At 38.1% G+C, this 12,071-nt stretch overlaps 1 protein-coding gene across 2 annotated transcripts; it reads right to left on the bottom strand.

The window, feature by feature from the left end:
* Positions 1-3,033: 3,033 nt before the first annotated feature.
* On the bottom strand, positions 3,034-10,639 carry LOC143793938 (uncharacterized). Of its 2 annotated transcripts, none has more exons than XM_077280865.1 (4): positions 10,576-10,639; positions 7,573-8,835; positions 5,760-5,901; positions 3,034-4,616 (listed from the first exon to the last, which is right to left on the bottom strand). In XM_077280865.1, the coding sequence occupies exons 2-4, from the start codon at positions 8,018-8,020 to the stop codon at positions 4,394-4,396; spliced, it is 813 nt and encodes a 270-aa protein (XP_077136980.1). In that variant the 5' UTR covers positions 8,021-8,835; positions 10,576-10,639; the 3' UTR covers positions 3,034-4,393. The 2 variants fall into 2 exon arrangements, with proteins under 2 accessions (XP_077136980.1, XP_077136981.1); XM_077280866.1 differs by having other exon boundaries at positions 5,801-5,901.
* Positions 10,640-12,071: the final 1,432 nt, after the last annotated feature.

Here is a 12,071-nt window from a genome sequence, read left to right as displayed (position 1 = left end):
AATATATCTGTAGTGCTTATTTATGCTGCACACTCCTGGTGGCAGGAGTTGTGGACTCAGGTCATGTGACCCTAATGACATCATCACAGTCCTTTCTGCACATTTATGTTGCTCGCTGCTTATGATTGGTGAGTGCCATACAGGAGGCAGGATTACAACGCCCTGAGTGAAAACTAATAACATCCACTTGAACTTGCTTGAAGTTAACTCATTAAGTGCAAAATATTTGATTGCTAATATCTCTGCAACAAAGGAGGCAAAATTAGAAAATATAAAAAAAAAGTTTTTTTCCCCGATTTGCAGCCACTATTACATCAAGTGTCCACTACAACTTTGGTAAAAGGCACCACATGATTTCTTGAGCAGACCTTAAGCGTGGCTCCTTTTCTCTAATTGTCTGGGATTGCTATTTGGAAAAGCTTTCTTTTTTTCTTCTATCTCACTGGTTTGTATGACCACTTCCCTTGCCCCATCCCCACCTCCTTCCAGTTGTTGTCTTATCCATTGCTGACCCTCCCTTTATATCCTAGAAGGCCTATACAAATTTTTTGAACCATTGCCACTTTCTGAGAGGGAACAAAACCTCAGAAAGAAAACTACAGTGACCACTCACCCTGGATTATTCTGAGAAGCATAGGATGGAACCCATGTAACTACTTCTCTGCCTCTTTGTGTGAGAGCACCACAAATAAAATAATAGACACAGCTCCCCTCCCTGTTCCCAATGTTTCCCTATCCTGGCCTTCTCTATCTCCACTCCCCAGGTTTAGAAAATGTTCAATATAAAATGTTTTGAATGGAAATTCTGCAACTTAAAGCTCCATAAGTAATTCACGTGTCCACCACTATGAAAAAAAATCGGATGGGTCAAGATATAAATTGTCCAAACGTGTTTTGAAGTATTCCTCAATTCCATTTTCAAAGGCTCCTTGTTTTCTTGACAAAATCTGGAGACAAATATTGATAGACTGAGGATTTTCTATTGATTCCAATCCAAATCTTATTTTATTCTTTGAGTCTAGTTCATGCTTTTAGAATGTATAAACAAAGGAAGTGAAACCAATTCCATTCAAAAGAATTTGAAGAATTTTCCGAAACCTGTTTTGAAAATGTATATCCTGACGCATCAATTTTTTATACTGGTGGACTTGTGAATAGTTGGTGGATCTGTAAGTTGCAGAGTTTCTATTCGAAACTCATGCATCAGGTCTGTGAAAAAACACTATACTTATGAACACTTCGGTTCTCAGAATTATCTCAACAGCAATGAGCAAATTCAAACATCTGACGTATATAGTGGAACTGCAGAACGTAACCTTCCTATTTATGGTTCTTACATGGTGTGTTTGCTACCCACGGACATCCTTGAGTATTGGAGCATGCAACCTGAGAAGTGAGATCGGAGCCTAGAGCCGGAGGAGAGAGGCTTACGCAGATGCAACTGGCAGATTGTAGCGTGCAATTTCAGTTCACAATATGTCATTAAGGTGAAATTACAACTAGTGCTAGCAACATAAGAATATGAGACCTGGACACTCACGTTGGCTTCAGTGGGCAGTCCTACTAGTGATTGACAGCCTTCCCCATATGTCTATGCAGAGATTAGCTAGTGGTATGCTCCCATGCACCACTCCATACTCTGTGCAATCTTGGCGCAACGCTTCACAGTGTTACTAAATCATAAAATATCCAGATTTGAAAGCACCAGACGTTCTCTTCAGTTTATTAATTACAGCATACACAGAATAAAATTCAATGCGATGTTTCAGCCTCATAAGGCCTCTATAAGATTAATGATAAAAGGTGTACACCTCTTCACATTTTTGGCTTGATAAAGGCCCTATGTGGCCGAAACGTTGCATGTAATTTTATTCTTTGTATGTCGTAATTAATAAAGTGATTCATCGGAAGAGAGCGACTTGTTCCTTGCATCCTGGATTTTTTGTGTATGCAGAAATAGCTGTCAATCTCTGGGTAGGACCACCCACTGGGCTCATATACAAGAACCAGGGATTTAGCTGAGTACAAGTTATACTGAATCTTTTCCAGCAAACTATATCTCGTTCTTCTCATCTGCTCCGTCTCTGTATCCGGCTGGCCACAGATCTGACTACATTCACAATGTTACAGGTTCCCTTTAAAGTGTAACTGTCCTTTCAGGAGAAGTTGCAGCAGAATGCCTCTAGCTCCTCTGTCCTCCTATCTCCATAGAACTTTATAAGCACCAACTATCATTTTGTATCTCATTAATGGGAAAACCTTTCTTCACTGAACACAAATTTTTACCTATGATTTGAGAATGAAAAATAAGTCCAGGAGAAGAAAGGCAGACTTTTGATAAGATATATTACAAAGTTGATTCTTTTCATGCGAACTATTGATTTATGAAATAAAAATTAAAACAATGGTTACTCTTTGAGCAATTTTTATTTAATTATTTTTTTAAAACAAAAAAGGAATCATAATCCACACATCATATGAACCATTATAGTACCACTCGGGTGTATTTTTTTGTTTCAACACTGAAGTGGTATCACTAATGTCTGTTCTCTGTGAGTAGTAAAATGCTTACCAGTCGCAGTCTTCTACCTGTGCCAATGCATCGGTCCCTCTCCACCATCTTGTGACCACTGCTGTCACAGCTAATGTTACTAGGTCATTCTAAGTCTCATAAGACTTACATTGAGAATTCACTTCTGGTCCTCTTAGCAAACACTGTAGCGATCCAGCAAGGCACAGCTCCAGGAAGGTGGACCGGAGCGGCACTGAGAACAGCAGAAGACTGCGATCGGTAAGTATTCTACTACACATAGGGAACAGACACCAGTGCTACCACTTCGCCACCTACTGAAAAAAATATAGCGGAGTGGTGCTTTTAATAAAGTAAAATACAGTACATAAATATATCTTACACAAATAAAGTGCCCATTTTATGTAGTTTCAATCTGCAACTATTATCTGTGCAATTTTTATACAGTCGCATTTTACACCTTGTTAATATGTATTACAACTTTGTTCTTACTGTATTTCTTCTAAAAATTACAAACATTACATTAATGTCCCAAATGTGGGCTACAATACATGCAAGAAGACATTGGGAAGACAGCAAAAGCTTACAGAGGTGGTCCACTACAATGTATATTGTGCACGTCGAATTAAACCTTTAAAATAAGTCTTTTTGCAAATACCTTATGCTGATATATTTGCCTCTGAGCAGCGCTATCACTGCTTTCTCAGTCCCAATCCAGATGCTGGGCCGTGACGTGTGGTGAAATAACCCCCACAGCCGAGTCAATCAGGGGGAGTGCGTGAGACTGAGTCATGCCTCAGTGATACAAAGTGAACTTCCAAAGTCTGGGGGGGTAACGTGATCAGGACTGAGCTAGCAGCGATAGCGCTGCTCAGAGGCAAATATGTCAACATAAGGTATTTGTGAAAATACGTACTTAAATGGTTTTAAATCGATGTGCACAATATACATTGTAGTGGACGACCTCATTAAATAGTGACTAAGAATGTCAATGATGGAATAATGAATTCACCCAATAAGAAAGAAATGGATTGTATGGTCTTATGAAATACGAATGAGGTATGTGAAAATGATAATGGAAAACTTCTGAAATCGGACATGGCAGTATACTCCTTATGCTCTTCCCTATTTTATAGTATATGAGTAGATGGCATTTACACTGCAAGATAATTGTGAGCAAGCTTTATTATTATTTGTTAAAAACACGTTTCAGGATTATCTTGCCGTGTAAACAGGCTGCTGATCACCTGATAAACACGTAAATGATGAAATAATCTTTTGTGCAGCATTAAAGATCATTGCTTTCATGGCTCATTGTCCCGTATAAACAGGACCCGCACTGCCGAGCGCTATAACACATTGTTGACTTTGGTCTCACTGTTGAAACAGGCAATCAAACGACTGCTGATCGTTTCGTGCTTCCAGGCAGTCCTTGTAAAAGGACTTTGAGTGAAGAAGTCTCCCGTTTCAAAAAATAAAGTGCCAGAACAAGAGGTGTTTCCATAGTCAGAGGAACTTTCTTTTTGAATTTTGAAGGAGGATGTGTCTGATTATGTTATAGGTTCCTGTAACAAGACTGAAGACCAAGCACCAGCTGCCTTTTCCACTGATGTTCCATTTCATCTTTACCCATTCACTGATGCTTTTTCTGATATTTTAGTGAAGTAAAATATTTCTTCTGAATCTGTGTTCTATTTTCTTAAAAAAATTCTTACAGCCTTCCCATATTATGCTATATTCCATAGCATCATCTACTCTTTTAGTGTATGCCCTCTAAAACGGAGCATTTTCTTCTAACACACCATGGTTTCATTACTGTTCTTAATATCTCTGCAAAATAACATTTTAAGGCCGGTCCTTTTCTCAGTACTGGTATTGTAGAGCTATGAACGGATGGTGAAGCATTGTTACTCCATGACGGTTACAGGGCACATGAAGATCATTTTGGATACAGTGCAATGACAAGCTCAACTCTGTAACATCTTCAGTCATCGTTTCCACCATCTCTTTTTCTTTTAAAGCTTGTAAGATGAACATCACATCAAGAGTTAAATCGATTATATGACCCCTCCTTATCTGTGTGAAACTGGAAGAAATAGATGAGATTACTACATGTTATAGCCTATAAAGCACAATATACAAGGTGTAAAGAACCTTGGCTTTACGTGTTGACATTATTAAAGGGTTTTTCTGGGATCAAATATTCAAGACTTGTCATTAAGATAGGACATCAATATCTTATCAGTGTGGATCCAACTCTCGGTACCCCAAGTATCAACATTTATAAGCTACCGTGGCACTCATTACCAAAGGTCAATATCTGATTGGGGTCAACTGTTGAAGTCAACTGTCTGAAGTGGCCACAGTGCTTGTCTCTCTATTCTTTACGTCGCACTGCCCACCTGCACGCTTTCTACTTAGTAGCAGCAATTCATTCACTTGAATGAGCCAACGCTACAATGCCAGGCACTGGCACTACCAAGAAGACTGGGAGAAGGTAGACAGCACAATGTAAGAATAAAGAGCCAAGAACTGTGGCCACTTCAAACAGCAAACTTCAAGTACCAATCGGATATTGATGGCCTTTCATAATGATAGCCCATCAGTATTCAGATTCTAGAACTCCCTTTAAGTTTTAAGCTAATTCCAATGTTAATAAAGCAAATAATTGAGAAAAGAGTATGAAAATAACATAAAATTTATATCACACCCATCATGATAAAAAAGATGTAAAAATTATTTTAATATCTAAATGAGAATAAACTGTACAGTTCTTTTAAACCGCATGTATGAGAAAAAAAAAGAAGAAATGTCTTGAACTATTTAATCTTTTCCCAAATATTGCTGGTCCATCTAAACTAATCTAGAATATCAAAAGCTCATTTGAGTGAAGGGTGATGGGAAAAATGGTATATAGATGGAAAATATCAACAGTTCTATAGTTGAATATATGTCACAATTTTCATATTTGTCAGTAAGATTTGTGTAGGCATAATCAACTTTAATAAGTGATGACATTTCCATGTTTTTAGACTGGGAAATAATAATAATCTTTTAGAAATAAAATGTAATTATTATTGCTATGTGTAAATGGCCAAAATGTACATAATGCCTTTCCATTTACTATTGTCCAGCTCTCCGCGAGATGCCTACTGCTTAGTTACAGATGAATAACATAGCATTACGAGATTCATAGCATAAATCTTATGTGATGGTGTTACATAGATACCTTGAATGTCTGAGCCCATTCATGTTAAGTACGGGAATTACCGTCACTTGTTCTTCAGCTGAAAGTTCAAAATGTAATTCTGCTCGGTGAACGGAGAGACTGAAGATGTCCAAGTCAATGTAGAAGGCCGCCTCGTTTCCTCCTACACCCAAACAAAATGTTTTGGTTAGTTTGTCAGGCAGCCTAATAATTTATCATAAATGTATATGTTGTTTCATAGGCAACTAAAATATGGTTACGGTTCATTTCGTGAATGTTACAACTGTGGTCAAAGTGAAACACAGAGATCATGGCTATAAGAAACTCAAATTCAGAAATATGTACAAGGTGGGTATGAAATAATGTATGAATATGAATCATACAAAATATATGAATAATGTAACATGTAGACCTCCGTTTATTCCCCAACATATGCAAAAAGTCATAGAAACTTCAGAGGTAAGTAGAAGAACCCTAAAGCAGTGGATAATGGAGCTCCAATCTAAGGGTGCACTTACAGTGCCCGGGTTACCTGGAAGACACTGTTTGAGGAACACTCAATGATGGAGCAAAATTCTCTTTTTGTTTTTGGAAATTATTAAGCAAGCTTAAAAACCACCGTTCTTGGCAGCAGATCGCCATGAGGAAGATTGACAGTCTATGTTTAGAACAATGTCAGTCTATGATGAAAACAATGGCAGTCTATGCTCATAGTATGATCTATTGCTGATTGTTAAGAGCACATCTGAAGCTCAGTCGGCCTGTCAAACTGGCTATTAAATGACCGCCGATATTCGGTTTCTTAAAGGCTGTAGGCTATCTAATGTAAATGCATCCTTCTTAAGTCACATGTAAGGCTACATTCACATTTCCTTTTGTACATTTCCATTTTCCTTTAGAAGAACACATTCATGTGCAAAACGGATGCATTGCATTACAGAGAAGTAGAGGCAGAGGGGCCTCATGGACTATTATTGAATTCCCTTTTGTGTTTTCTTTTGGGGGGGGAATAGAGGAAAAGGAGCATTAGGCAAAGCTTCTTCTAACCATTTAAAAACTGGCACATAGGAGAGACCAGACGGACCCCCCATTATAACCACTTGGGCTTCCAAATACATCTATAATGCAACATATCTGTCTTCTGCACCAATTCCGTTTGTTACTCTAAACTTGAACATATAAATGGAGTGTTGAAATGAAAATCTGAACGTAACCTGAAAAGTAGATGAAAGAACACTAAAAGCTGTGCTAAACGCAGTTTTCTAAATATTTAATAACACATAGGGTTCTGAAATCACTCTTCAAAAATTCATTGCAAAATAGAATAGGGGTTTCCTCACAGCTAATATCTAAAAACAACATGAGACACTTTAAATGTAAAGCAATACATGCTATATGTACAGTTTTATAGAAAGTCTTTAGCATCGGTTATTTTGAGCATTTAATTATGACTGAACATCTATATCATAAAAAAAACAAGAAAAATGCATTTATCAATGATTGATTACCTTGATGACACTGCATCAATGTAATGAGGATATTATGCAGTATCGCGCAATCCATGATTGCATAGTAATATATTATAAATTATGCAGATCATTGCAGAGTTTCCACAACAGCAAAATCCGCACCAAGTCGTGTGGATTTTATTGCTTAAATGATTGTGGAAATACAGTAAAAATTTCTAATCTTTACAGAAAACCTCTGTATCTCCTCCTCCCGCAGTGTTCACATACACTGAGCATATACAGACCATAATTTGTAATAAAGCCTCTGATCTAACAGAGCCCAGTACCAGTTAAGAAGTATGAGAAGGAATACTAAGAGCGCTTACCCTTATCTAATGTTCCTTGGAGACCCTTTACCTTTCTGCATCTGAATCCCAGCTTACAGCACCTGTAGATCCTGCTCATGTACTGTAGAAGGTTTTTCTGGAGGAATATTGGCTTGAGAGGTCCAGTGAACACTTTGAGCATATACACAGAGTCGGGGTCTTTACTATCAGTTGAACCTTGCCACTGCGTCCAGGACTGGTTTATGTAGTTGCATTGTGACCGGTGGTGTCTTAGAATATCCTGCCCCTTTGACCATCTGTCATTGTCAAGTATCTCAAGGGCATAATCCATCCGTTCTGGCCTTTGCTGCTTGATAAAGTTATTGGTTTCCCCAGCTATTCCTATCTTGTTTTGCACTGGCAAATGTCCAAGAGTTTTCAGTGAATAAACGGGTAAATTCCAGGAAACCTGCATAGTTACGCACAAGTAAAGCCAAAATGTAGACATCTTTCTTTCTTTGAAAATTACTTCTTAAGCTTCTGCATCCACAGCTTAAATACTGTAGCTGCTGAGATCCTCCCCTCAAGTCTTTCTCAGGATGTGTCATGGGGCATTGAATGGAAAATGGCCTTTCAGAGAGGAAGATGGTCCAAGCACTGAACAATGTGTTTCACATACTGAGACAATGACTTGTTTGCACAGCTACCATTATGGTAATCAGAATCCTAAGCTTTTTTTTTTTCATGCAAGTCCCAGTGCAGAACATGGATGGACTGGGACACAAAGTCCTGCACAAGTCTTGACAAGTATGAGAGAAACTAGAGAGGCAGTAGCATAGCAAATTGTGTGGTTTACGTGTGACCCCCATGATTAAATTAATATATAAAATGTTAATTCCACAATTAATGAGTGTTGTGTTCTTCACGGATCGCCCACTGCAAGAGGTTCAATACTATTTCCATGAACTATTTACATTTGGATGCTTTGTATTGGGTTTTCCGTCAAGCTATGTTTTGTTGGTTAATACTGTGACATCTAAGAAGTCTGCCCATGCTTAATGGCAATTCCACCTTGGAAGCATTTTTATAAACCTTTGTTGCTTCAAAATGCAAAAATGAGGTTTTATTATTCAAGACAGGATCCTTTATATAAAAGGGGCACAGATGCACACTGTACATAGGGATGGTCCATACTTAGCAGAACAATGAGGAGCCTTCTGATCTTCATTGAGCCTTGTATTTTCCTATTATTGCTTATAGGACATTCTTTGCATCCTCTTTATGTCCACATGGTGGTGTTTTATGTTCTGACAGATCAATTTCCTATTATATCACATTATAAAAGAAAAAGAAAGTGCGGTTTAGCAAATTACTATTATTCTAGATGTCTAGAGTCTTATATTTTCCATCTTCGGAGTATAATTTATAGAAGATCTGCACTTTGAAATCAATGTTCCTTATGTATCCAACATGCTACAATACATACTATCATAGACTCTAAATGTGTTTTTTTTGTCATTTTTTTGCATCACTATATAGGAATCAACATTTATTGGCTATTTAAAGTCTTTGACAAAAAAAAAAGACTGAACAAAAACATCTGCAAGTGTCGGAGCTGGTAACTGGCCATACAAATGGTAATGGTCTGACTGGGGAATCCAGCTGAAGAGAGGTGAGGATTAATTGAGGAGATTAGGATAAAAGCTTTGAGGGTAGGGCTTGTCGCCTGGTGTGTTTCAACCATACACAGATGAGAATTATAAAAGTACGTATCGCCTCGTTGTGAAATGTATTCTTGCTTCAGTATCGCGATTTCCAAGTAAGAAATCTCTAGAGAATGTGAGACGTAATAAACGTTTTTAAAAACAAATTGTCTTTATATGATGGGCCAGAAATTGTTCAAGGGTTCGTTTACACGAGCAGATAATAATTGTATGAACGATGTGATCTTAATTCACGACTAGCAAACAATGTCAGACAAGTGTTTATAGAGGGTGACAATTGTGAATTAAATGGTTGAATAGCGATCGTTCCACTCCCTCTTTTTGTCCTCGATTTGTTGAATAAGCGAAACAATCTCCATTTAAATTACACAGTTTAAAAATAAAAATGGACAGGAATTTTTTTGCTCACATACATGATTTCATACATGATGAACAAGGGTTTTTAGACACATCATTCAGTCACTGAACTAATTCACATTACACAATTAATTATCATGAATGAAGGGTCGTTACCATTAGAATCGGAAGGTTGGCCAATTTAAATTCGCATTAGAAATTTCTACAGCGGCAAGTCTGGAAATTGTACATCAACTCTCAAAAATCAGTGAGAAAAAGTGAATAGCACAAGGACCTAAACATGCAGTGAGATCATTTTTTTGTATGATCATATATTAACACAAATTAATATTGACGTAGTACCAGTGAATTGCCTGACTTGGATAGTTAACGGGTTCCTTTGGGATGTTTTCAATTTTCAAATTGTACAAAAATCTGCATTCTCCAAAATACAAATTTGTTTTAATAATTCGATTCTGTGTAGATTCAGCAAAATGTCAGCAACTCCTTACACTCACAAGCGGCTGTCATCAAAAGATGCGGTGAGGACCGGACAGATGACGGTGTTGAGTGGAGGGGTCGGAATGATGAGCTTAAAGGTGAATATGAGGAATTTTTTTATCTTACATTTATTATGCTCTGGGGTCAGGAGAGAACCCAGAATATTATAAGGGACCTTACATTTGAGAGGAATAATTTCTCTGTAAATTGATTTTTTTAGGAAAAAGTACACGAACAGCTTGCTATAAAATAGATTACTTGCCATTACTTATTGTAAATGCAAAGGTCAACATTGAGGCCAATGATTGACTGCAGAGATCACACGAGCAATTTATGGGAAGTGACATGGCAGAACCGATAGTGATCATCGCAGTGATGACAGAAGAGCAGTTTCGAATTCAACTGATCAGTAATGGATCTATATTTATTTTATAACACTTACTAAAGGAGTTGTACACTACTAGCTAACCCCTTGTTAATGAGGTGAGAAAAAAATGATCACCTTCCAATAGTAAGTGTAACTTCTGATTGGCTTCAGTGCTTCCATGATGTCCTCACTGGATGCTGATAACAACACAACACAATCAAAATAAGCAAAAATTAAGGTTAAGTAGCGAGTAACGTTTCGACCTCGTCTGGGTCTTTTTCAAACATCGTTATACTTAACTGTAGGCTGGGATGTAGTATTGATGCTCCCAAGGTAGGGACTGAGCTTTACTGTAGAATGGGATGCTGCCAAAGTGTTTCCAAGGTAGGGGGAAGGCTAGGATGGGCATCCTGGTGGCCGAATGTTGCTGCGCAGCAATGTAGTGGATTGGTAGTGGTGTAGCTACAAAGCCAGGTCTACTGCCTATACTGAGCTATTAGGTTTTAGGGGGAACTTCATTATTTTTCTCCTATAGACCTATAGTACATTGATGAAGGTCTAGATTATCGAAACATTTGTGTATGTATTACCTTTTGGATCACATTAAACCTCTATATCTTCACTACCATCTGTGTGCCAAGTTATCTACACAAGATTGTACGGTGTGGGAACCTACTTGTGCACCAGTTTCTATAGTTGTGCTAACGTTTTACTATTACCACACTAGTATTCTGGCATAAAACAGTTTAAAAAGTCACTAAGTCTTTTGCACAGAGAAGTTGCACAAAAAATGTGAGACTTTTGGTATTTTCACTCCAGTTTCAGGCAGCTCTGCAAAAGTGGGGAGCTGGAGAGGAGTCGGGGTGTGGTGAGGCATAGCTACGTCGGCCTGTCAAATTCTTTAAAATTGGAGAAATGTTACTTCAGTGCCCAAGTAGAGTAACATTTCTTGCAAGGCACACGGTACTATTAAGATGCACCGAAATCATAGAGTGGTGTGCGCCTCTTAGTGAATTCAGCGCACCTTATTCCTGCACAGCCCTCATTAAGACTGGTGGACTCAATGCAATTCTTTTTGACTCAGGGTAATAAGTCTGACATTCTAAACCATAATGGTTGGACCTACAATACAGACCAAAAGTTTGGACACACCTTCTCATTTAAATATTTTTCTGTATTTTCATGACTATGAAAACTATGAAATAACACATGTGGAATTATATACTTAACAAAAAAGTGTGAAACAACTGAAAATATGTCTTATATTCTGGGTTCTACAAAGTAGCCACCTTTTGCTTTGATAACTGCTTGGCATTCTCTTGATGAGCTTCAAGAGGTAGTCACCGGAAATGGTCTTCCAACAATCTTGAAGGAGTTCTCAGAGATGCTTAGCACTTGTTGGCCCTTTTACCTACACTCTGCGGTCCAGCTCACCCCAAACCATCTTGATTGGGTTCAGGTCTGGTGATTGTGGAGGCCAGGTCATCTGGCGTAGCACCCCATCACTCTCCTTCTTGGTCAAATAGCCCTTACACAGCCTGGAGGTGTGTTTGGGGTCATTGTCCTGCTGAAAAATAAATGATGGTCCAACTAAACGCAAACCGGATGGAATAGCATGCCGCTGCAAGATG

This window comes from Ranitomeya variabilis, chromosome 1 (assembly GCF_051348905.1).
Source record: "Ranitomeya variabilis isolate aRanVar5 chromosome 1, aRanVar5.hap1, whole genome shotgun sequence".
NCBI lineage: Eukaryota > Metazoa > Chordata > Amphibia > Anura > Dendrobatidae > Ranitomeya > Ranitomeya variabilis.
The sequence above is the reverse complement of the archived record's forward strand: the minus strand, read 5'-3'. Positions and strand labels throughout refer to the sequence as shown.